Source organism: Glycine max, chromosome 18 (genome assembly GCF_000004515.6).
Source record: "Glycine max cultivar Williams 82 chromosome 18, Glycine_max_v4.0, whole genome shotgun sequence".
Taxonomy (NCBI): Eukaryota; Viridiplantae; Streptophyta; class Magnoliopsida; order Fabales; family Fabaceae; genus Glycine; species Glycine max.
In genome coordinates this window covers 35476785-35502924 of record NC_038254.2, presented here as the reverse complement: position 1 = coordinate 35502924, position 26140 = coordinate 35476785, and the positions used below count along the sequence as shown (strand labels likewise).

Below are 26140 nucleotides of genomic sequence, written 5' to 3'. Positions count from 1 at the left end.
ATGCATATGACATAGATGCATTTATGAATACGGGAGCCCGGGAAATTGTCTCCTTTTTAGATACAACGTCTTGGGGTAGCACGATGCTCGACGTATGTATTTAAGAACGTGACACGGATCTTCCGTTGGTTTGCCAAAGAGAGGGGATCAAGACAGAACCCGTGCATGATGCATATGCGAAAGGCACAACATGGGGATGTACATAGTACGACAATATTCACAAACAAATATAATCAAAGGGGTACACAGCATTTGACTATATGCATGGCAGTGTGAAAAAATGGCACACAGCGTGCTTGCTCCGTGCCCCTATTTTAGGAACCTACATTGGAGAGAGCTAAAGGGGCTTTTTAGTGATAATTCCCAAGGTGGTCTTATCTCTCTTGATGGTCTCTGGAGGTATCATCCCCTTCGAAGAACATATTGCAGCAGTAGGGACTACTAGCAACAATATGTTATCAAAGAGAAAAACTCTAGATGAGGGTTCACTGTAATCAAACAAGTCGGAGACCTAGCATGATCACAGATTCACCTCCACTCCTTATGTTCCCATGAACCCGGGTATAGGGCCCTTTTTCAACTCACCGTGTGTGCGAATAGTGTTGGTGTTTGTGTGCATCAAATGAATAAATATTTACCTCATGCATACATTTAAAAAAATACACTAAAGGCATCCAAAAGTTATATACAAGAACACAAGAGAAATAAAGGGAAACCAACAAAGGAGAAAGTCATGATAACATTGCATAAGATTAAATGGCCTAACTTTCTAAAAACAATCCCCAGTGGAGTCGCCAACTGTCGCAACCTACCCTTCGGCGGGAGGGTGACGCGAGACTCACGGGTGCGTGTTCCAAAAAGGGAATACGCGCAGAGTCGCCACCAACATTTATTTGAGGAAAACGTCAGAAAAACCGGAAAAGACGTGGTCTACGAACTTTAAGTGAAAGGTTTGGGAGTTGTATTTACGCATGGGGAAGGTATTAGCACCCCACACGTCCATCACAAGGGACGACAGCCTTTAATCAAATGTGCAAACATGACTTCAATTTGTGTTATCTTCCTCTTTTTTACGTTCTTATGTCTTTTTATGCCTTTTATATTTTTTATCTTTTTGTGGTCGACAAGGGTGTTTCCCTTGCTCCTACGTATTCCTTAATTGTGATAAGGAAATCAGACCTACGTAGTTTTTTTAGAACTAAACGTTGGTTAAATTGCTTTTATTCCTTTTTTGCAAGATATATTTTTATTGAATGAAAGGTCATTTAAGGCGTTGGACCATTAAACGATCTTTCGATTCTTTTGAAAGGAGAGAAAACATTAAGGCATTGGGCCATTAATGATCTCTTGTTTATTTTTTGAAAGAGGTAACAAAGCTATGTGTTGATTTTAAGCTTTTTAGAAATCCACGTTTAACCAATAAAAGCGGAAAAGACCATTTCAAGGCGTTGGACCTTAAAAATGGCTTTTTAGGTGATGACAAAAGTTTGATTTATGAATTGATTTTAGCCTTAGTTTCACTTTGGTTATTAGTCAATTCGATTAAGAAAGGAAAATCCCAAAGAAAAACGTCCGATTGATTTTTTTTTATTATTTTACTAAAAGATATTTTTTGATTATTATATTATTATTTTGCCTCTTTTTTTGTTTTAAACGTGGTTACGGCATAACCGAACGGTCGGATTTCATTTTAACAGAAATTAAAAGACATTACAATTCAAATGATCGGTGGAAATTTATTTTAGTTTTTGATTAGGCGAGAAAATGACTTAAATAAATGACTAAAGCACGTCAAAAGGGGGTACAGAAAGTAAATGAAATAAAAATAAAAGCACACAAAACAAGTGGGGACCACTAAGGGTACATAGAATGAATTAAAAAGTTCGATTTCGGGAACTTACCGGTTGAAGACCGAAGAACGACAGAAAATCTTCGCGAAATCACCCACGAAAACGTCTCGGAAGCGTTACAGAAGCGCCTCGGCTTGGATTTTTTTTACGGAAATAATTTTTCTCACTAATTTTAAGTGATCCTCATATACCAGGAGGGTTGAACATTTTTGTTCTGCCCTCCTCCCCCTATTTATAGGAAACAGAGGGAGAAGCTTGCCACCCAGCTCGCCCAAGCGAGCTAGGTTGCTTCCTCCAAAAGGCATTGCCTTCTGGTGGAACTTCCTGGAAGGCCCAAGTGGGCCTGATTGCTATTTGTACCCCTCTGTTTACTAAATACACCCCTGCCTTTTTTTGCTGATTCTTTTTCCGTAACGTTACAGAACTTTACGAATTTCGTAACGATACTTGTTTTCTTTTCGTAATGTTACGGAACCTTACGGATTACGTAATAATCCCTTTTTTGGCTTCCGGAATGTTACAGAACTTCACAAATTGTGCAGCAATGCTTCCTTTTGACTTCCGGCATGTTACGAAACCTCACGGATTGTGCAACAATGCTTCCTTTTGACTTTCGGCATGTTATGGAACTTCACGGATTGCCTAACGATGGGTGCCAAGTACCTCGAAGTGATCAAATAAGGGTCGCATCCCAACAAACGGATGGTCCCCGGACGAAATTAGGGTATGACAAGGTGGTTTTAGGATAGGAAACTTAAAGTTTTTTTTGGAAAATCTAGTGATTGTTCATCACAACACAAGCTATGCTTCAACAACACAACCCATGCTCCTAGGTTTCTGATGAATGTCCTTGTTGTTCATATGAAGAATAAGTCGTGCTCCTTCAACACTAGTCATGCTCCTTCAGCACTAGTCGTGCTCCTGGGTTTGAAGTAGGTCGGGCTTCCCAACCATGTTGTTTTGCACCCAAACCAAGCATGGTCTGTGCTGATAAAAACAACTAATAGTTTTTTGTCCATTTCTTTTTCCTACATTCTTCTATGCAAGTTCATGAAGGGCTCTTCCTCAACTACTGGTTCTAGCACAAGGGCCAAGGTGTCCGGAGGATGTTCTATCTTTCCATGCGAGTTTCAACCACCTCCTCAACAGACACCACCATAGCAAGGTTGTTGTCAACAGGCCATTCGTCACCCATCTCCATCACCATCGCCATTCACCACATGCTGAAGAGCTTGAAGGTGAAGCCCTTGATCCATAGATTTCGGCCCAGCTTGTCGAGCATTATCGGCAGTTGTCCATTTTTCTGATTCATCCCACTCGCCTATTAGACATGGCCACCTTCATAGCTCTTGGAGCACAAGAGCGACTAATGACTTACATCTATGCCTTAGGATGGGGGACTTGGCATTGATTGATGAGCCCACTTATCGTACACCCATTCTGGAGTTCCTAGCCTCTTACTGAAGGTGTCAGTGTACTATTTCCTTACCTAAGGAGGATCCGCAGACAATTTGATATGATTTCCATGACCCTTATACTAAGTAAATGGTGTCTTTTTTCATGATGGGCCAGAAGCATCACATGACATTAGTAGAGTTTAATGTCACTCTGGTTTTTGAGACAGATGCCTCCATCCTAACTAACGGAGATCGTCAAGCAAAGTTGAGGGCCCATGAAGGATATGCATGGGCTAGCACTTGGAAAAAGATCACAGGCCAAGGCCGTTACAATGCACAACTCTCCCAAGGCCAATTAGATTCGAGACCCTATTCTTTAAGCTACTCACAGGTGGCTTTCAGGTTTCATTCATGACCGCAAGAATAATGATGGGGTGGTCACAACTAAAGATGCCTACTTGTCTATTATATGACCAAAGGACATCAATGTAATGTTGGCTATATGTACCTCCAAACTGGCATGGATGTGGGCAAGAGGACCTCCAAACTACATCAAAGCTGCAACATCATTGGTTCTTTTATTGTCAGGCTAGCACGCCACCTAGGTTATGACCTTGACACTAATGATACCCAACATGTTCCTATGTTTGTCTTTCACCATACTACACTTCTGAGCATTGGTTGCATTTTTCAAGAAGGCAATGGTTATGCCTTCATTGAGCATGCACCCCATCAACAGTAGCCACCAACTCAATAGCAGCCTCCAAGAGCACCACATTAGGACACTGATATGGAAGACTAGCCTTAGGACCATTCAATGGAGGAGGCCCACTATCAGGAGCCTTAATTTCAGCAACCTCCTTTGCATGCTTTTGATATATAGGGCCTCTGCAGCTACTTAGATGAGATAAGGGCTAGGATTTTTGGCCGTCTTGATCAGATGGAAGACCGCTTCCAATCTCATCATGCTGATCTGGCTACTTTACTCGATGGCATGTAGGATTGGATGGACACTCACTAGGCAATAGCTCAAACTCGTTTGGATGCTTATGATGCCAGATTGGATGGATTCTTTCAGCACCAACATCATGGAGGTGCACCCCCCTCTTGAGGGGGGTTTTATCTTTATATTTTTCATTTTCTTTCCTGTCTCCATGCACTTTCCCTTTGTTTTATTTTTCATTCTATATGTTGTATGTATGCACTAGGACATTGCATTTGGGTTGTTGTAATACAGTGGGCGTTCGTGACCTGTCACTTCACTCACAACTTGATGATATTTTTTTATGACCTTTATGTGATTTTCTATTTTTTACTCTACATTGGTTTGTTGTTAATTTTTAGGAATTCATTTTGTGTAAAACACTTTTTGAAACTTTTTGTTTTGAACTTACCACTTCAATATAAGACTTTTCCATAGAGGTAAAACACTAGCAAAAAAAGTCATGTATGAGAAGTCCCTTGAGCTTGAACCAGTTAGATAAGTTTTGGGCCTCACCTTGTTGTTTGTGTGATGTATGGTCCACTTGAGTTGTTATGTACTTGGTTTATCTTGAAATACATATCATTGAGTGATTTTCATGTGTGCACTGAACTGAGTGAGACAATTCTTAAGCTTTATTCTTAAACTCAAAATGTTTGTTTTTACCGATACATTTATCTCTTAGAAATTGTTGTTTGACTTAATTTTCATCTCTTTGACGTAATTGATAAACAATTCGCAAACTAAAGATAAAATCCTCAAAAAAATTTAGTTTATGTAATATGAATTATTTAAGAAAATAACTAGTCTTTAAGGTATAATATCCAAATTTTTAAATTTATAATTTATTTATAACTAGTCTTTAAGATACAATATCTAAACTTTCAAATTCATAATATCTGGGTAGAATTTATTTATCCTTATGTCAATGCATATTTTACACATCATCAAACAAATAGAAATCAACAATCACACCAGTTTTTCATTACAAAACTTTATGTTTTTAATAGTTCCAATTGCAGTCAAAAATTGATTAAAATATACCTTTTATATTATACATATATTTCAGGTAGAAATCAGTCATCAACACCGTGGATAGATACTAACACTGTTGTTATTATTACTCCAAATTTATATTTTAAACATGCATTATTTTTTAATTTACAAAAAGTTTTCAATCGTTCACAATGGCAGGTTGATCCATCTGCATGCATGCTATTTGGATGAGTGCTAATCGCTGGATTTGGTGATAATGGCACGCTGGGTCAGTGTAGTGCAATACGTGTTTTGTGAACCCACAAGGTGTCGTCTCTATGCATAAGGCAATATTCGGTAGCGTGAAAAAATAAAAAATAAATATTAAAATTTGATACGAGTGACTTACTTTTATAATTTGTTTTAATTTAAATTTTCATCTCAATTTTCATTTTAATACCTAAGTCCTCGAATATTTTCTTATGCAGTAGTCCAATGTATACGCTAAGATTCGAGTTCTTATCTATGGATGTGGGTGTGGGGTAATTTTGTTGTCTTTTGCTGGTTATAGTACACATACTCATGACACATTGGATTTTTATTGGCTGGATAGTATACTTGTCCTCATTTTAGTACTTCTTACACGGTTAATGAAAACAATAATTTAATTGCTGACAAAAAAAAATTAGTATATTTTATTTACAAGAATTATTAACGAGTATTTTTAGAATATTGATTAAAAAATTAAAAAAATATATTCAAAAAGTCATAATTTTTTTTTCTCAATTTCAATTTCTTAACCCTTATCTAAGTACACTATTTAATATTTACTTAAATTTATTAGGCTTAAATATTGTTTTAATCCATCATAAATATTCATTTTTTGTATTTAGTCTATAATAAATTTTTCCTTTGGATCGAATATTTAATATTTGAAAATTTTTGTCTTAAGTCTCTGTCGTTAGTCTGAAACCATTATCTGTCTATGTGGCCGTTAACCGGCCACGCAGGTATGCCACATGTGGTGTCACATGTAACCTTTGTCTAGGTGGAATTACACATGGAAAAAAGTTTTTTTTTTAAAAAAGGTAAAAAAACAACGTCATTTTATATGTGTAAAAAAATTCCTTTTCTCTTTTTTTTTTTCTTTTCCCAATCTGCTACCCCTTTCTCTGTTGAGCCTAAATCCCAATCTGCTCCTACTCATTGCTGCCACTGCGAAGGTGTGCATCTTGTGCGAATATTAGTAAGGATCAACATCAGAAGAAGAATAATGAATCCATTGATTTGCACACAGCCAAAAACCAAGAGGAAAAGAAAGTCAATTAAGGGAATTTTCTTTTCATGGTTATTCCATAAAATAACATATAGAAAAAAAATTGAGATGGAGCCCAAATTTGTCCTAGGATTCAAGCTAAAAACCATTACTAGCCCACCTTTATAAAACAAATTCTTCAAATTCTTGGATTTAACTCCGCTCTCCATAGTTACCAAAGCAGCATTCATTGGTGTTGAGTTCAAGATCCAATGGCAGTTGCCACGAGAGGAGGCAGAGGTGATTCTAGTTTTTGTAGCTTGTTCTCATTTCAGATCTTCATCTCTGTCACATTTTCTCTTTTTTTACCAACAAGGACAAGGTGTGGGAGAAGGAGAGTCAATGTAAAGAGAAGAAGAGGACAAAGCCACCATGTTAGATCTGAAAAAAGAAATCATGGAAAAAAGAGAAAGGGGAGTGGATCTCAGATCTGGAAAAAAAAAACCATGTCGAGAGTGAAGCTATATCTTATGGCGGCGACATCGACATCGACATCGACATCGACATCGACATCGACATCGACAGGAAGAAGATGAAGTGGTTGTCTTCGGAGTCCCAATCGTCAGAGAATAAGTCCTTGGCTGGAGATAGGAGACCATGGAGTGGATTGGAACAAGTCTAGAATACATTAAAACGATGTCATTTTCTTTGTTATTTTAAAATAATCTAACTTGTATAAACAGCAATAACAAAAATTACACGTGACACGACACATCATACTCTTACATATCCAGTATCCAGTTAACGATTACGTAAACCGTTGACGATTACGAACTAATAGCAGGAACTTAAGGCAAAATTTTTGAAATATTAAAGATCTAATCCAAAAGAAAAATTTATCAAGAATCAAACAAAAAATATATATATTTATGATGCACAAAAATATATTTAAGTCAATTTATTATCTTTGTTACGTAGACTTTGTGTTGATGATTAATCGCGGGAGTAACACGTTTTATTTACTTTTGTTTAGACAAAAGAAAAATGGCATCCGATCAGCATGCACTAAAATGGAATAAAATTCTTGCTTTCTCATGTGTGTCCCTACCTAAGCACTTTTGATTTATAGCCTCTCTTTTTAGTATTTATTTATTTATACTTATTTTCTTCTTATTATTATTTCCCACTCCACTCAACTCGTATTATTTATTGGTTGGTTATTATTATCCCCGCTATGCGTGCCATAATCTGACACCGATCTCTGCCACCCTTTTGCATTTGCATGCCCTTCTTCCTATTTCTGATTTTTTTTTTCTTTAATAATTCAAGGAAACTGGGTTGTTTGAAGATTTGGATTTGTTGTTGAAAAGTTGAGCACTTTTTTGTGTCACAAGTTTGATTTTTTGGGGTATTGAGAAGGTTGTGAATTATTTTTTATAATTCTTCTTTTTTTGCGGTGTTTCAATGGGGTGTGTGATTGATGGGCGTTTCACTGTTGAGATTCAAAATGGAGTGAGCAATGGTTGTGGTGAAGTGGGTTTGTGGAATGATGGTGGTGGTGCCATTGAGGATGCTGTGAAGGTTTTGTTGGAGGGTCTAGGGGAAGATGTGAACAGGGAAGGCCTTAGAAAGACACCACTTCGTGTAGCCAAGGCCCTTCATGAAGGAACCAGAGGTGAGCGACATGCTTTACCCTTCAATTTTGTTTGATATAAAAAAGTGTTTTTGAATGGTGTGATGAGTGTTACAGTTCTTCCCCTTTGCAGTGTTGTGTGAGTAATGAATATATTTATTGAGTAGTGATTAAGGCACACCCCATTTTGGGGTGTGTACTAGATGGATAGAATACATGGATAGGAAGAAAAAAGAAAAGGAGAAGAGACAAAGTGATGGATGTGACCTGATGGTAAAATGAGTGTATGAGCATAGTTATTGATATATTTTGTGACCTGATGGTAAAATTTGGATGAATGGATCTAAGGTCATTCATGTCAGTTAACTGGATATATGGAGAATTACTTAAGACTTTCTTTTGCCTGGGAAAATGGTTAAAGAATAAAGAAACAACTGGTTACAGTTAAGGATATTCATTTGTCTTTTTTTTTTTTCTTTTTCTTTGATATGTAAGAATTGAAAACAAGTATTAGGGGGTTTACAATAACTTACACATCATGCTCAACCAATTGAGCTAGATCCCCTATTCATTGTCTTTTATTATTTGATGACAGTCAAATTTGGTCTATTCTAATGAGAACCTTTTGTAAAGTTTGTCTTAGTCCTTTTTATAAAACTTCCTCCAAATTGTGTACTGCATCAAAGCCATCAATTATTTTTATATATTTTGTTTTACAAAATTATCCTTAAGTCGAGATGTATTATTTTATTAGGTGGGAAATAATTAAGAGAATAGTATCCCTATGGTTAAAGAATAATTCTGGACGAATACTATAAATTCCACTAACTAAATCAACTAAATTTATTAATTTTATGAAGTAATTAAAAGAATTTTATCAAGATGTAGCGTGAGTTTGCATTCACATTTGAAACTTGCATATGCTATAATTTTCACGTCAAATGAATAAAAGGACACAGAAGCTACACTATGTTGCATCTGGCTGATGCGGATCCATTCATTTCAAACACATGGTCAGACATACGGGAAGTATTTGTTATTTTTCTAAAGACTTTCTGCATTCTGAATTACTTTTACAGTACACTATCTGTTTTTCCTTGCGGGTAGGAATGCCCTGCTGATGAAAAGGATAAACCTGGGTACTGAGTAGTACTGACTATTAATTCATCTTGTTAGCTTTCATCTTAATATTCCTTTTTGGAAATAGAAAACCATAGTGAACTTATAATTTCTTTATTCTATTTTTTTGACTGTCGATACGAACAACTGCATCACAAAGTCTCAGACAGTCAATCATTCAGGGTTGGTTTACATCTTGTCTCAGAAAATCTTAAGTGCTTAACCATACATATATATGAAATGCTTCCATATTCTGTCTACTGTAATAAACTTGTTTGATCTCCTGAGATCTTCCCTCAGTTATATATTGCAGAGAAGATATTGGTTGGTTATTTCTTTATCTTACTTAAACATTTCCAGCCTGGCACATGGTTAGGCAGTCCTACACAGCTTTTGGAGAGGGATAATAAATAGTTTATGGAAAAATGTTGATGTGTTGCTGTTAAGCCAGTCTCTTCATTACAACAAAGTATTTGGCATGCTGTTCTTTGTCAAGTTTTTGAATTACTTCAATTCATTTATTCTTTCAGCTACATTGCTTATGCTTTTTTTGTTTATCTGCTTCTGTGAATGTCATGGCCTTGGTTTGGTCACCATTGTTATGTAAATATTATCATTTTCAAGCTTGAAGTAGATTGTTTTTGGTCATTCTTCTTTTTCTTAGGGTAGAATTACTAAAGAGATAATCATTTATTTCATTCATGAATCATGACGATGCACCAAGTACTGGGCTGAGCATGTTTTTCTTGGAAACTATTCATAAGTCCATATGTTTTGAAAGACAAATATTTGGTCAAAAGGGTATCTTGAATTCCATGGATGCAGTTGCTAGATGCATTTTCTGTGTCTCTCTTGTGCTCACTTTTGCATTTCTTCTTTCTCCATGCTGTTGGGGACCTTTATTATCTGCTGACATTGCATATTACAGTTGTCAAAGTATGCATGCACATTTATAGGAGAGATAGAAGGTTTTTGGAATCCTATTTCCATATTTTTCTGCATTATGTAATCACCCAAGAATAATGATTTTATTCCATAACAATGTTTTGTGACCTTAATGCACTTGCTGTAAATGAGAAGTGTATTTCTTCATTTTTGGTTTGTTGCTTTATATGCTTAACCTTTCTCCATAATTTCCTACTTGAGTATGTCACTTTAGCTCTGTATTTAATTAATAATTTTATCTTATTTTCTTGATTAATATCATTACCAATCATAGGGAGATGTATTTTCTTCCAGGTTACAGACAAAAGGTGAACGACATTGTTCAAGGTGCTTTATTCCCTGAAGCTGGTCTAGATAATAGAGTTGGTCATGCAGGTGGAGCAGGTGGACTTGTGATTGTTCGAGATCTTGACTTGTTTTCCTATTGCGAGTCCTGCTTGCTTCCATTCCCGGTCAAGTGTCATGTGGGTTATGTCCCCTCTGGTGAAAGAGTTGTTGGTTTAAGCAAGCTCTCTCGTGTTGCTGATGTATTTGCAAAACGACTTCAAGAGCCTCAGCGTCTGGCAGATGAGGTGTGTTCTGCTTTACATCAGGGAATAAGGCCAGCAGGTGTTGCTATCATACTTCAATGTTCACATATCCACTTTCCAGACATAGAATCAGTCTTTCTTGACTCAAATTATCAAGGGTGGGTGAAGATACTTGTTTCTTCAGGTTCTGGGGTTTTTGAGAACAAAAATGCAGATGTATGGGCTGATTTCTTTGGTCTTCTTAAATTTAGAGGCATCAATATGGATAAAATTCATTTTAGAGGATCATCTGATCCATGCTGGTGTCCTTCTCAGTCTTCTCTCTCTGCCAAAGTTTCCTCCAAAATAGGACCAGTCAATCCTGTAATGGTTACTGCAGTAGCTTCAGTTATTGAATCTTTGGGAGAAAATCCTTTGAGGAAGGAGCTTATAGGGACTCCAACTAGATTTGTGAAATGGTTGATGAACTTTCAAAAGAGTAACTTTAATATCAAGTTGAATGGTTTTCTTTGTGATGGGATAGATTCTTTAAATGTCAATGAGGATGTTAACATCAACAAAAAAATAACCTCTGAGTTGAACATACCTTTTTGGTCACAATGTGAGCATCATTTGCTTCCTTTTCATGGTGTTGTTCACATAGGATACCTTATGTCTGACGGATTCAATCCTATCTTAAAATCGCTTTTACAATCAATTGTACATTTTTATGGTTTCAAGCTCCAAGTTCAGGAAAGGCTTACCAGGCAGATAGCTGAAACCATTGCCCCACTGTTAGGTGGAGATGTGATAGTAGTTGTAGAGGCAAGCCACACGTGTATGATTTCGAGGGGAATTGAGAAGTTTGGAAGTAGTACGGCTACTATTGGTGTGTTAGGACATTTTTCAACCGACCCTACTGCAAGGGCATCATTCTTGAAGAGTATTCCATATCCTACATCATCTGGGGAGCAATGACTTGTGTTTGAGCTCACTTTAAATAATTTAGCACTATTTCAGGTCATTCTCTCCACTTTGTAATTTCAGCGTCAGCAGTTCAGCTACCTAAGCATGGATAAATTCAGAAGATATCCTTTCCATGGATAATCTTATGCTTTTCAGTTCCTCGAATTTTTGTTTCAGTGTCAGATTTATGGTCAGAATTTGTTTGATGATTGATAATCACATCATTATCTTTCTGTCTTTCTGAGTCTTTTGCATGATCCCTTAAGAATAATAGAGGGTATTTGTCCAGTCCAGATTTACATAATGGTAGACTCTTCCCCTAGAATGTTAACCATCTACCCTTAAAGTTATTCTTGATGTTCACAAAGGGCAGGGTTTAAACTGGTTGCTCTGCATGCAAATGCTTTGGTGCTTTCAGGCTGTTGATTTGCAGATAGATTCTGAAGCTGTTTTTTTTTTATGTTCTGAAGATAATGTTATGGGGTGGAGAATAATTCTAAGAGATTCGGAGGTTGGTCAATTCTGGCTAGAGGATAAGGATTTCTCATATATATCGAGAAGGAAATGCTTGTGTGGATGCTTTGGCCAATTTGTTTTATGGCTTGCAGTCGGGGTTTTATGATGTATGAGCAATCTCCTGCTCTCAGTCAGCTGTTGCTTGCTGACAGTAGAGGAGTTGCTTCTCCTTGCACTATTTATGTCGTAGTGTTCTTTTGCCCCGTTTAATACAAAAAAAAAAGGCTTTGGTGTGATTCTGACTGGTTCCAAAAGCATTGTGAGTGCATGTTTAAAAATTCATTTTGAGAAGGAAGGAATCACATTTAGGATGTTAAAGTTATAACTATTAAATTTTGAAAATTAAATTTGAAATGTGAATATTTTCTTATGAAAAAACAGTTCTACTATCACGAAATATGAGCTACTCAATTCAACTTATAAGCAACGGGTAACATAACTACAAAACCCCTTTATAAGAGAAGAACAAAAGATAAGTACAACAAAAGAGAATGAAATTATTGATTTTTTTAATAAAAAAATAAAAATGGACAGTTTTTGGCATGCTTTTCAACACTAATTTATGTGATTCCTACTAAATATGAAGGGACTTCAACTAATTAATTAAATCCACTTAAAACTAACCTAAAAATAACCTAAAAATAATAAGTATCTAACAAGTCATGTTAAAAGGAAAGTGAAATGTTTACTTCAGAAAGAAATGAAATATATAACTTTCATATGTCAATGTATATTTTTTTAATGATTTTTTTTTACCTCTCTTCATAATGGAGTTATGTTAACAAAACCACTTTTTTAAAGGATCGCACAACACACCATTAACTGCTTCCAATTATTATTATTTTTTTTAAAAAAAGTATTGAACAATTTTATATTTTGATAAAATATAATGTATGTATTTTTCATAAAACATTTATTTTTATTTCCTTAACTATTGCTTAAGAATGTTTGTTTGCTAGCATTTGCCTTTTTTCTAAAAGATTGTTTCCGCTCTAAATATTAACCGCATATTATCATGAAATAACCATTGCAAAGAACAAAAAACAATTAATCACCCACATGCTAAAGGGTTCCCAATTCAACAGTAACCAAACACTTCCTTAATTACAAGTCTTTTCACCCAACTCCATTACGGACTAAATAACCATTATATATGTACAAGCCATGTTTACAAATGTTTATAGCTACCATATGTGTCGAATTTTATGCCACTCTATTGGCTTGCTCTTGGGAACTTTCTGTTTTGGACGTGGAAATTGAACTCTTCTATTTTCAGTATTTTGGGCCCAGCCAATCGCGATTCCTATTCCTAGAATCAGCAAAATCATGTACAGTGACAGAGACATTTTATGAACCTGCAAGCACCATCAGTTAGCAAAATATCAACATAACATGCAAGAATGATCGAAAATTCCTATTGCAAGAGTAATAAATAGGATTTTGAGAAATGAAAAAATAGAAACTATTAAACCAAAAACAAAAGAATTTAATATATTAAAATCCTAAAACATAAAAAGCATTTATATTTTCTTGTTTAACTAACGTGGGATGGGATTAATAATAAATTCATTGCAATATGCAAGTAATATCAACCTAATAAGTTAAGACTAAAAGAAGACCATGAATCATTAGAAATTAATAGAAGCACACAACTTAGTATATTTGAATGACAAAATCTACAGAGAAGATTATATCCAATCTTATCAACTTAAAAAGCTGTAAAAATATACAATCTGGAAACATGGTAACATAATTAAAATCAGATTGAAAAAAGAACGATAAAAGTTCATAATTTTGTTATGAGCCTGTAGCTAATAGCTATAAATTTGGGGAAATAATGCATACCTTATCCATAACCTTGCTTCTCTGTGGAAAATGTCTGTCGGCATGTGCAAGACTATATCTTAGCATTCCAATTATGGCAGACTCAGTTGCTGGACAATCACAGTCTGCAGAATAGATAAGTTGTTGAATTTCTGTGAACTTAATGACATCAAAGAATAATATTCAATAAAAGGAAAGGTGTCAAGGTGATTAAATTAGAAAGGCTACCTGGGATATCAAAAATTTGCTTGGTGGGTGGAATTCCCAATAACGTTCCCAAATGTTCACGAACAAGAGCACGCTCAGAGAACGAAAGGAGATCCCCATGAGTGAAAACAAGTACAGGTTTGTCATCTGTAGTGCAGGTATGAGAAATAAACTATCAGATTGACTATATATAGAGAATAGTAATTTGATCCGCAGAGTATATAAGATGAACAGTGGAGAGATATGAGCACTATTTTCAATGAACATCAAAAGCAAATAGTATACAGTCCTTTATTTACACAATACATTATGCAAGAGCTATTACACCAGCACTGCAGAGAACTTTGAACAACCCAAAATATTTTGTACAGACATAGATGGTCAGTCTTTCATAAAAGTTCGAACAATATAATGCAATTTTTTTAAAATGTAACTCGTGTGAACAAGTGACTTGAATATCTACCGGAATTGCCTATTTAAAAAGCAATATTAATTGTAAATGGCAAGAAACAAAAACATTGTGAGCCTTCCAAGTTTCAGAGAATATCTTACAAGACTCAAACATTTAATCGAGTGGAATAGATTAGATGGAAATCAAAAGTAGTCATGATATTCTTTTTCACAATTGTAGGTTTTATAGTACTAGGATTGTGTGCCACATGAAAGAAACTGGAAAATAAAGCTGAAAATTTGATCTATTCACACTATAATTCACTCTCTGCTATTGATATAAACTGATATCAATAACAGAAATCTTGTATTTACCGTATACCTCTCAGAAAGGAAAATGAAAAGAGAGAAACAAAAATAAAGGCAAATACAAGGGTCCAGTGTCTTCCCTGTCCAAAGGTCCCAACTCGCACTCAGTTTCTGCCTCCCTCTCTCTTCCTCTCCTATCACATTTTATCAAAGTGACAAAATACCACTTTTTCCATACTTTGTCTCTCCTCTTGCCATGTAAGCATTCAGTTATAAGTATAGTGAATATTTCCTCTTTCACATTCCTTAAGCAAGACAAACACAAAATCATGTGTATTTCATATCAAATTCCCACAGCATGAAGCAGATGATAATGCAAAATTCTGAATCAATGTGCAGTTGCATCAAACCGAAATTATTCTGACACTATCTATAAAAGGGGAAACACAGAAACTACTTCTGCAAATACCTTTAAATGACAGGAATGGGCAATTGAAAGTAGAAACAATTGATTGAACACACTGTGTCTCCAAAGCACCATCATTCTCCATTGCTTTCAGAACCAAAAGACCATTAACAACATATATTACAAAATTAACTTTTCTGGTCTTACTGGATAAGTAACCTTTCTTGTGAGCTTTCCCCTTCAAACTTTTCCTCAATCTCTGATTATCTGTTTTCCTGACAGGTGATTCGTAGAATTTTATTTAAAAATTAACATGAGTAAATGCGGAAATAAAGTATATTAAATATTCAAACCTGACAACAAGCTCTCCATGGTGAACACCTTTTGTCATCCAACTCTTCAGCATTCTAATATTCTCATCTTTTTCTGAGTTATCCGACAAACTACGTGTATCATACAGACAGATAGAATTTGAATATCTTGGAATCATATACTCCTGGAGGAAGGATGTTCCGTCCCCTAAAAGTGAATTATCTGGCATCAGAAAGGAAATTTCTAAGGTGAATGAACAGCGATTTATCGTCATATACAGAGATATATACTACAATGAAATGCCCCTAGTAGGGGGAGGTAGGGCTAAGCGGAGCAAAAAGGGTTTTCCATGAGATGGGAAATGAAAACTATTAGCCCTGAAGTTATTTCTTCAAATTGACATCTGAATTGAAGTGTTAATTATACATGATTCTTGTGCTCTTGCTGGTGCAAATCTGTCATCCTCAACCACCTTAGAGATTCTATTTATGAGACTACTTTTCCCAGATCCTCTTGGACCAACCAATAAGAGGCATGTTGTCTTTGGCACATCATAATCACTTATCTTTAAGCCACCAGCCTTCTCAATCCATGCTCCAGGCTTATATCTGCGACAATAAAACCACAATATATTGAGGTTTGATATACACTAGCAATAACCTTACTCAAGAGCTGCAACTATGCATGCTCACACAAATATTAAAAGTTGATTTTAAAATAAACTGCACATCAATTTCAGTCACATACTTAAGGATTACAATTTTTCATCAAATGAATCATAGAAAATAAGGAGTAAGAAAGAAGAAAATTGGCAGAGGCTTGCATCCATGGAGTATAGTGGGAAGAACAAAATTGCATGCACAAAATACAAATATAAAATTAGATATTAACATTCAACAAATATTTAGGGCCTGATCAGGATGATACTGTTCTCAATTTTTTTTTCTACAACACAGTTTTCATGAACGAAGCATAGAAAAACTCCACCTCACTTGGCAATAATTAAGGAACATCATCGCTCCCTAGATTACAGAAACAAATGTGCACAGTGACTGCAATTGTGGTGCTCAACTTATGTTACATAATACAAAACAAAGAATCTGAAGTTGATGCTTTTGACTGATGTCCTTTGATACAAGAAAAATAATGAACCCCAACTCCTCAACTTGGATGGGATATTTTTATCCTTTTCTTCAATTAACTAATCAAATTTCCAAAGAGGGTGCTACAAACTTTCAATGTTCAAATATTGAATTTCAAAATAATTTAAAACAACCTGGATGGTTAACGTTAAAAAGCATATGGGTTAGTAAAACTTATGTTAAAATGAACACCTCAAAATTTTTTGTTTCTCCCTTTTCAAATCCTTGCTATGAATCTTCAATTCATCACAACATTGAAGGATTTCTTGGTAGTTAATAACCCTTCTCCTTTCATTGACTTCAAAATCAACTCTAGAAGGATGTATGATTTCTTCATCAGTTTCACTACAAGTTAACCCATTCTCCGCTTTCATTCTGTTGTCTTCATCCTGCAAGCCCAAATTATCCCTGAAACAATGGAGATCACAAAATCATCAACAAGTAACTATTAGTATACTAATGTCAACCAAGTGATGGCAAAAAGAGGATAAAGAAGTAAAGGAATTAACTTTAATCCTAGAACCTTAAAAAATGTAGTGCACCTACTGAACCAAGATGCACAGTTAAGTTTTGCAAATTTCCCCTAAAATGCCAAAATGGCATGTATATTATACTACCCTTGGTCATTGAGTGGTATACAGACACTAATTATGTTTTCTTGGCAGCTTATATTTTCTGCCCTAACAAGCACTTGCAAATTGAAAAGCCAATCACTAAAGTTGTTAGAAACATTTAAATATATAATTTTCAAATTGCAAGACAACATTGATAAATAAAGAGATCTCCCGATAAATATAATGCACGTTTAAAATTTTTGTTTGCACAAAACGTATATTCTTCTATGCATTTATACACTCTTTTTTCCTTTTGCAGAAATATTAAAAAGAAAAACGAAATAATGAATATATAGTACTTTTTAGGCATTATTATAAATCTAATCAAACAAAAATACACAGTATATTATTATTTTTCATCCTTCTGTCTTATACCAAAAACGTAGCATCACCTGAAAACAAACTTTGAGGAAAATCAAAGAATTTTAAACAAGAACAATAGCCAGTGATGATCAAAAAATACCTGAGAGCAGGTGAGGAGTGAGATGAAAGCAAGGGAAAATTCTCCTCCAAACAAGAACCTTCGTCTGTACCTTAACATTCGGACATGGGGTAATTTGATCAAACAAAAAAGAAACCTTCAAAAGAAAATGATGGAAAAAAAGATGCTTTTGGCATAACAGAGAGAAGAGAAGGAAAACTGAAAAAAAAGACCCAGAAAACCAAATACCATGAGAAACAATAGAATCCCCACCCATGTTGATGCTGATGCTGAAAATGCCTTCTGTTCATTCAATGCTTCTGGTTTTGGGGTGAAGGCATCTTTTCATCACTACTTACTACTCTCTCTGGTTTCTGGCCAAGTCAGAAGAAAAATCAAGGTGCCTTATTGTCTACGAAAATGAACCTTTCCCGTTTTTATTTATTTTTTATAAAAAGAAAAAATATCAGAAACCCACGTACACAAGTTGTTGCTGGGATATTTGTAAACCGCACCCGCAATTACCTGGATTTGGGACGGATTATGTTATTGTTGAGGTGAGATACGTGGTTGCTTATTACAAATTTGTTACATTTTTTTTTTACTGATTTTCCTCAATCTTTCTTAATTAGAAAAAATAGTGTTTTGGTACTAGTTAAAAAGATAAAAATTTAATTTATATAATTAAAATTCATAATAACTAAATATTTTTTAATATGTAAGTTAATTAAATTTATAATCAATAAATATATTTTAGGCTAAATTATAATTTTGATCCCTATAATTTTAAATCTATTTGGTTCTCCTATTTTTAAATAAGACATTTAATTTCTTCGTTTGTCAAATAAATAATTTTAGTTTTTCATAACTTAACATTCAACGTGAAAGGTTAATTTTGACTAACTTATATAACAAAGAGTTAAATAAAATATAAAATAAAAAAAAATAATCTAGATAAGAATTAAACTCATAATGTCTTATTGAAAGTAAGGTAATAAATTACTAACATATTTTCTTTTTCTAATTAAATTTATAAACATTATTTTATGAGTATCATTATTCTAAGAGTTATTATTTTTTAAATTATAAAAATGTATAAATTAAAAAAAAATTAATATATAAATCTTTTTAATTTTATTTTGAATAGTTTACATATTTTAATTTTACCAATTTATATATAAATTATTGAAATAAATTATTTTGTAAATTTATTTTAATATAAAGATTAGTTTTTCTCTAATTATATAAATCAATATAATTGCATCAAAAAGTTACTAATTATGAAAGTTATTGGAAGTTGAAAGTTGAAAATGGAGGTTGGAAGTTGGAAGGGGAAGTTATAAAAGTTGAAATTGGAAGTTGGAATTTAAAATTTAAAATTTAAAAATTTGAAATTTGAAATTTGAAATTTGAATTTTGAATTTTTTTTAATAATAGAAATTATTGTGTATAGTTAGTTGATTGTTAATTTAATTAATTTGATTTGAAATATTTGATGATTGATTGTGTTTGATTGATGTGTTATTGTACTTGTTTTTGTTTGATTAATATTGAATGATTGTTTTAATGCCTTTTGGTATCACTTGATTCTCATACATTGCAACAAGTGGTAACATCTTTCTCCTCTCTATTCATGATTTGTTTTTGATGTTGACAAAGGGGGAGAGAAAGATAAAAGATAAAATAGTAAGAAAAATTATCTATTGTTTATGAGACAATTTGTTTACATATGAAAAATATGAAATCTTCAAATGTCTCATATAAGCAATTATTGCAAAACCAAGGGGGAGTAAACTATATGCAAATAGATATTTTTTCTTTGTTGTTGCTCCTAACCTACAAGTGGTTGTCATCATCAAAAAGGGGGAGAATGTAAATCATGAAGATTTTGATGATGTCAAGAAGAATTAAGAATTTGCTTGAGAAAGGGGGAGAATGTAAATCATGCAAGCTTTGATGGTGTTGAGAAGAAATCACATGTTTGTCATCATCAAAAAGGGGGAGAATGTGAATGTATGTATACATGATTTTGATGATGTCAAAAGAAGAATCAAACAAGGCTCATTTTGCTTCAAGATTAATACAAGATTGTTTCAACAAACAAAGCCTTGATTCAAGATTTCTTCAAGATCAAGCCTTGCCTCACAATGAAAGGTTTCAAGTCATTCAAGGCACATGTAATCGATTACCAATACATGTAATCGATTACCAATGGTTTGAAAGTGTGTAATCGATTACACATCATATGTAATCGATTACCAGAGACTCTGAACGTTGGGAATTCAAATTTTAAATGAAGGGTCACAACTGTTAAAGAAAAACAACTGTGTAATCGATTACACTAATTCTGTAATCGATTACCAGAGAGGATTTTCAAGGAATATCGCCAATAGTCACATCTTATCATTTGGATTTTGAATGGCCATCAAAGGCCTATATATATGTTTGACTTGGGACGAAATTGAAGAGAGATTTTTGCTTGGCAAAAATGTCTTATCCTCTCAAAAGACAATGAGAGAGATTCCAAAAGAACTTCGTTTTCAAATGCTCTCTCAAAAGAAATCCTTGACCAAACACTTGCAAAATCTATAAGGATTCTTACATGATCTTCATTGTAATATTCTTCTCTTGAAGAGAGAATTCTTCTTCCATTCTTCTTATTCAATGAGATTGGTTAAGAGACTGTAAGTCTCTTGTTGTAAAGCATCTGAACACAAGAGACGGGTTGTCCCTGTGTGGTTCAGACTTTGTAAAGGATTTTACAAAGATAGTGGAAATCTCAAGTGGGTTGCTTGAGTACTGGATGTAGGCACGGGAAGTGGCTGAACCAGTATAAAATTGTGTTTGCATTCTCTCTTCCCTTATCTTATTTATTTTGTTGCAATCAATTGTGTCTTGCATGTTTAAAGAACATTGTTAAATTGATTGTTGTTGCTTCTTCTGCATTCTAAGCCTATCCCTCTTGAGATTATTGAGGCCACAAGGTCCAACAAAAACCTCTTACCTATTTTCAGCACAAGCTTGTTTCTATTCTCAGTCATCAAAATTACTTTATTAATACTGGCGATCTCGCTCATGACATAATTACTTATCTTTATGCACCAAAAAATCTCCTATTTGGTATGAAGGATAGGGAGTATGATGGAAGGATACTCTTGAGTCAATTATCCATATGCAATCATTAGATGCAACATTTAGATAATTTTTTTCTTTGACAAGAAATATATTCTCATCATTTAAGGTCACTATTGTGGTTGTTCATCTTGTTTCTTCTTTGGGTTAATCTAGTTAGGATGAATTGTTCTAGCCTATTGATCTCTCTTGAAGAATCTACTTGTAGACTTCTTATGATCTGATTTGCCATAGTAATAACAATTTAGTCTAGTGTGATATTTGAATCTACCTTATGATTTTCCATGGCCTTGTTATGATTCTTACTCTTTCATATATTTTTAACAATGTTGGCTTCAAAATTTTATTAAAGACTCTTTCTTTAAATATTGCCTTTTCATTCAATAATTTGAGGCTATATGAGAGGCGTTCGGAGACATGACTGGTGTAGTCTGATCCTCAGGAGTGGAAGGGTCTGCTGCCTGCTGCGGTGAGGTTGTATCTGCCATTGGTGCTGGAGGCTCAGGAGTGGCCTCAAGAGATTTCTCAGAAGTGGCTGCAGCTTCTTGTGTTTCAACCACCCTCTTCTTTCTGATCAGGGGCTCTGGAGTGGAAGTCTAAGATGACTCATCCTCCATCTGTTGTGGTACCTGAGTGGTGGGACCTTCGTCTTCCCTGTGAAGGGGAGGTTGAGTCTCGGGCCAGGCTACCCATTCATTAAACTTCTCTACAGAAGGAATAGAGTCTGGAGGTGCTATCAGTTGTAAACTTTGTAATAAAACAATCTGCCCCTTATGTATGCTTCGAAGCATGGCTTCAAGAAGTTGAAAGTCTGCAGAAGGTGGGGTAGAAAAAGCTGCTGAGGTACGTGCTGGAGGAGGAGCTGCAGATGTGGAAAGAGCCTCAGCTAGCCTTGCCCTCGCTCTCCTGGCCCCTCTAAATAGTAAATGCCAGATCATCAGGGTTCCAATAGTTCTTCCTGATATAGGCCAAGTTAATGACCGGGCTCAAGCATTCGAAGACCAGGCTGTCAGAAGCAACCCCTCTGGACCTACATAGAGCTGTGATAAGAGTAGGGAACCCAAGTCTAGAGGAGTTAGACTGGACCATAGATGTGATCTGGCATGAGATGAGAGCTCCTACATTCATGTCCAGCTGAGAGGCTAGGCCAAAGATTAACCTAGCTCTATCTACAGTCAAATCCGAGGTGTGGGAAGTCGGAGCCAAGTTGGAGTATGAGAGAACACTCCAAACCTTAGCAAGAGTTGTTAGATCTTTCCTGAGGATCTTCCCAGGATGGCCTTCAACATTTAAAACAAACCCTCAATCGGGTATACACAAAGCAACCTCAATCTCTCTGATATCAGTGGGCATCCTGCAGTATCTGGAGTAAGCGGGTAAGATTCTCCCTCAGCTAGTACCATAGGTGTCTCCAGGAAGGTGTTGAGGCTGTCTGCATCAATTCTTATCAAGTGGCCTCGGATTCTGACTTGTTTTGGTGAAGGCCCCTCGGGGCTGTAGAGGTTGGCATAGAACTCCTTCACCAAGGCTAGATCGATGCTGCTGTCAGCTAAATTGGTGAGGCGCTTATAGAAGTTACGCCTCTCCAATTCAGCCTTGAACTCATCCAAATCTGTATGGTATATTTCTACCTTTCTCTCAGCTAGTATATGTCTTCCTAGCACATTATCTGTATATCTGGTTCAGGCCTCGAAAGAGTGGAACCTTCTTGTGTCATATTAAGCTGTGGGCCTTGCACCAATGCTCTTTCTTTTTTTGGAAGACATCTGCAGACAAAGGAATCAAACATTTGATCAGGACTCAATTTATTAAAAATCAAAAACTGGAAAATAAAACTGAAAAGGACACTGGCCACTTAGCAAGACATGGTCCGCTTAGCTGGCCTTTGTAGAAAAACACTACCGCTTAGCGACATGTGGAGCCACTTAGCGGAAATTGCAGAATTTTAGTTTCTGCAGAATTAGCTTAGCGGGAAAGCCCCCGCTAAGATAAACATCTGCCGCAAGGATATGCGCTAAGCTCCTTAAAGGCTGCGCTTAGCGGCACCAACTCTTCAAAAATTCCACTAAGTGTTGGGAGCTTAGCGAGCGAAGCTCGCTTAGCTCAGTGGATGCTGCAACCAATCGCGCTTGGCCTAGGAAAGCATGGCTTAGCGCGCGACTATCAACAAAAAAATTGGTTAAGTTACTTGGGCTTAGCGATTCAGCCTCGCTTAGCCATAGGTAGTTTAGCAAGAGGATGAGTGTTCATCCTCAAAAGATGAACTCGCTTAGCGCGATAAGCGCGCTTAGCGAGTTCTTCAGAGAAACACTTACATACAATGAGTATTGATGAACTCGCTTAGCGCAGCATGCTCGCTTAGCGAGTTCATCGCATTTTCCAGAAAACACAGTTCGTTTTCTTGCACTATTCAAGCCTCTAAAAGGTATATCAAACATGCAATGTGGGCGTTATACTCGATACAATATATAAGCGTATATAGCCCTAATTTTAAACTAAATCTAACAAAACATAAAAACCCTAAAAATCTAAAACTACAGTTGAAGTCTTCTACCCTAAAGTTAAGACAAGAAAAAGAGAAAAAGAATCAAGGAACTTACTTGGATGGTGTATGGTTGATGCTTTGAAGTTGAAAATGCACAAAGAAAGCACAAATGCAAAATGTGAAAATTTTTGGAGAGAGAGAATGTAGAGACAAAGTTTCCGAAATCTGGCAAATGTGAGTGTAACTGCTGTTACACTCACTTAAGCAGTTTTTCGATACTCTCGCTTAGCGGACCGCTGCGCTAAGTGAGCCAGAGAGACGTTTGGTTTCTCAACGAGGCTTGCTTAGCGGACCCGCGCACTTAGCCGACGTTTCAAATTCAAAATTAGTTTTTTTTTTTATTTTTTTTAACACACAAACTTGGCTTAGCGTGAGGATCAGACCGCTTAGCGAGGTTTGCAGATCTGAAAGCTGCAACTCTTGCTAAGCCAGACTCTGGATGGCTTAGCTAAAATGATGCATCTTAAGTATAGAGGAGCATGCGCTTAGCTGATAAGGACTCGCTTAGCATGCACATTATCATAATAAATCTCGCTTAGTTGCCATGATTGGCACTTAGCTTCATTGACCTCAGTTATGGCCATAAGGAATTGCGCTTGGCGACAATAGGTCATGCTTAGCCAAGGATAAGCTGTCGCTTAGCGATCCGACTGAAGCTTAGCCGAATTCAGATCGAATTGAGTTAGCTTAGCTCAACCTTGGCCAGCTTAGCAGACCAAATCAGCCTTAGATGCAAGGGTTGGGCGCTAAGCGCTTGAGACTCACGGCTTAGAGCATGAACAGAGTTGCGCTTAGCGCGAGGCTTGCGCTTAGCGAAAGGACTATTTTTCAGGAAAAAGTTTTCTGAGTTATTTTTCAGTCCTTTTTCCAAGAAATTGAAACCCTTATGTTAAACATTCAAAGATAGGCTGATATACTCCTATGTACAGATCAAACAGCAAGTTCCAAATGATTAAATGCATGAAAAACATAGATAACAAAAATTAAAAACTGGTTTGCCTCCCTGGAAGCGCTTCTTTAACATCATTAGCTTGACGCTTTTATCTCATTGGGTGATCTTATGTTTTGGTTCTTACTTTCAGAACCTCTTGACCTCCTTCCATTACCTGTAAGCAAACATTGTGTTCTGGAGCAGGCTTGTCTTCAACAAACAAATCAAAATCAATTTTCTGATCTTCAAAACCTAGCTCCAGCTTCCTCTTCCCCATATCAACTATGCATCTTGCGGTCAACATGAATGGCCTTCCCAATATTACAGGGATGTCAGTATCTTCAGAGATATCCATTACCACAAAGTCTGTTGGGAAGATAAAATGTTTTACTCTGACCAACAACACATATTTAATTACTCCATATGGCCTGGTAATGGAGCAATCAGCTAATTGTAAAGTCATTCGAGTGGGCATTATTTCCAACTCTCCCAATCTTCTGCACATGGAGAGTGGCATCAAATTGATACTAGCTCCTAGGTCAATAAGAGCTTTTACCACATTGACTTCTCCAATTGAACAAGGAATAGTTACACTCCCAGGATCTTTATGCTTGGGTGGAAGGATCTTCTGGATCAGCGCACTACAATTTCCTTCCACTATCATGTTTTCCTGATGAATATATTTATGCTTGTTAACATATCTTTAAAAAATTTAGAGTAGAGTGGCATCTGCTGCAAAGCTTCTTCGAAGGGCATGGTTATTTCCAGTTTCCTGAAAATATCTAAAAATCTCGCCAAATGACGATCTTTTTCTTTCTTGGAAGGTACCACAGGATATGGTACTACCACACCTTCATCCACAGCTTTTTCACTCCTACTCTTCTTTGTATTCTTATTATTGTTTTCTTCTTTTTCATTTTCTATTTATTTTTCTACTTCTTTTTCTTTTTCTTGGTCCTTCAATTCTTTATTCTTGACCATTATTTGTTCCTCTTTTTCTTGATTACTTTCACCTCTCACCTCATTTTTCTTGCCATCAGTACCTTTTTTGTCAGCAGTTTTCTTCTTATGCACAACACTATCCTCATCCTCAACCTCCACAAACCTTTTACTCCTTGTTATCACAGCTTTGCATTCCTCCTTGGGATTCTGTTATGTATTTGCCACAAAACTGTTAGATGACTTGTCAGCTATCTGCTTGGCCAGTTGTCCCACCTGGACCTCAAGGTTCTTCAGTGCTGACTTAGTGTTTTTATGATTTGACATTGTTACCTGCATAAACTGAGTCAAGGTCTCCTCCAGCTTAGTAGTTCTCTAGAATATGTTAGGTCCTTGTTGGATTGGCCAGTTTGAAGGCATACTCTGGTCTTTGTTGAACTGATTTCCAAGGTGTGCCCTCCACTGCCCTTGTTGATTATAGGGACCCTGCTGAAAGCCTGAAAATCCTACTTGAGTATACCCTTGTCGCTGTTGATTTCCCATATAATGAATTTCTTGAGTGTTTTCTTCAGTGGGAATACATTGGCCTGTTTCATGAGCCTCACCACAGATGGTACAACCCGTAACCTGCAAAACAGAAGAGTGTGTAGGTTGACCCATAGACATCTTAGTTGGCAGCTTACTAAGTGTTTCTGTTAAAATCTCAAGTTTCTTAGAAATAAACTTGTTCTGTGCCAATAAAGCGTCATGTGATGATAGCTCTATCAAGCTTTTCTTCGTGGGTTGGTGGGTTCTGTCTCGTAGAATGGCATGATCACTGG

General features: G+C 35.8%; 3 protein-coding genes across 5 annotated transcripts in view; 2 read left to right on the top strand and 1 right to left on the bottom strand.

Moving 5' to 3' along the window:
• The window catches only part of LOC113000197 (uncharacterized), a gene marked incomplete at its 5' end in the record, with an annotated part of 44530 nt that extends 40283 nt beyond the window's left edge, over positions 1-4247 (top strand). Inside the window, 3 exons of the mRNA XM_026126873.1 lie at positions 2933-3088; positions 3423-3638; positions 4131-4247. Of these exons, the coding sequence (XP_025982658.1) occupies positions 2933-3088; positions 3423-3638; positions 4131-4247 (489 nt within the window). The remainder of the gene's footprint in view (positions 1-2932; positions 3089-3422; positions 3639-4130) is intronic.
• A 3319-nt stretch (positions 4248-7566) lies between these two features.
• On the top strand, positions 7567-12383 carry LOC100783814 (GTP cyclohydrolase 1). The gene is made up of 2 exons (XM_003552057.5): positions 7567-8134; positions 10451-12383. Exons 1-2 carry the CDS (start codon positions 7924-7926, stop codon positions 11641-11643), a joined length of 1404 nt encoding a protein of 467 aa, XP_003552105.1. The 5' UTR covers positions 7567-7923; the 3' UTR covers positions 11644-12383.
• A 791-nt stretch (positions 12384-13174) lies between these two features.
• On the bottom strand, positions 13175-18234 carry LOC100783278 (uncharacterized). Of its 3 annotated transcripts, none has more exons than XM_014771189.3 (9): positions 18022-18234; positions 17815-17884; positions 16930-17145; positions 16022-16203; positions 15637-15802; positions 15347-15558; positions 14200-14325; positions 13993-14096; positions 13175-13502 (listed from the first exon to the last, which is right to left on the bottom strand). In XM_014771189.3, the coding sequence occupies exons 1-9, from the start codon at positions 18047-18049 to the stop codon at positions 13332-13334; spliced, it is 1275 nt and encodes a 424-aa protein (XP_014626675.1). In that variant the 5' UTR covers positions 18050-18234; the 3' UTR covers positions 13175-13331. The 3 variants fall into 3 exon arrangements, with proteins under 3 accessions (XP_014626675.1, XP_006602478.1, XP_003552104.1); XM_006602415.4 differs by having other exon boundaries at positions 15637-15817; positions 17815-17878; positions 18046-18232; XM_003552056.5 differs by having other exon boundaries at positions 15637-15817; positions 18022-18231.
• Positions 18235-26140: the final 7906 nt, after the last annotated feature.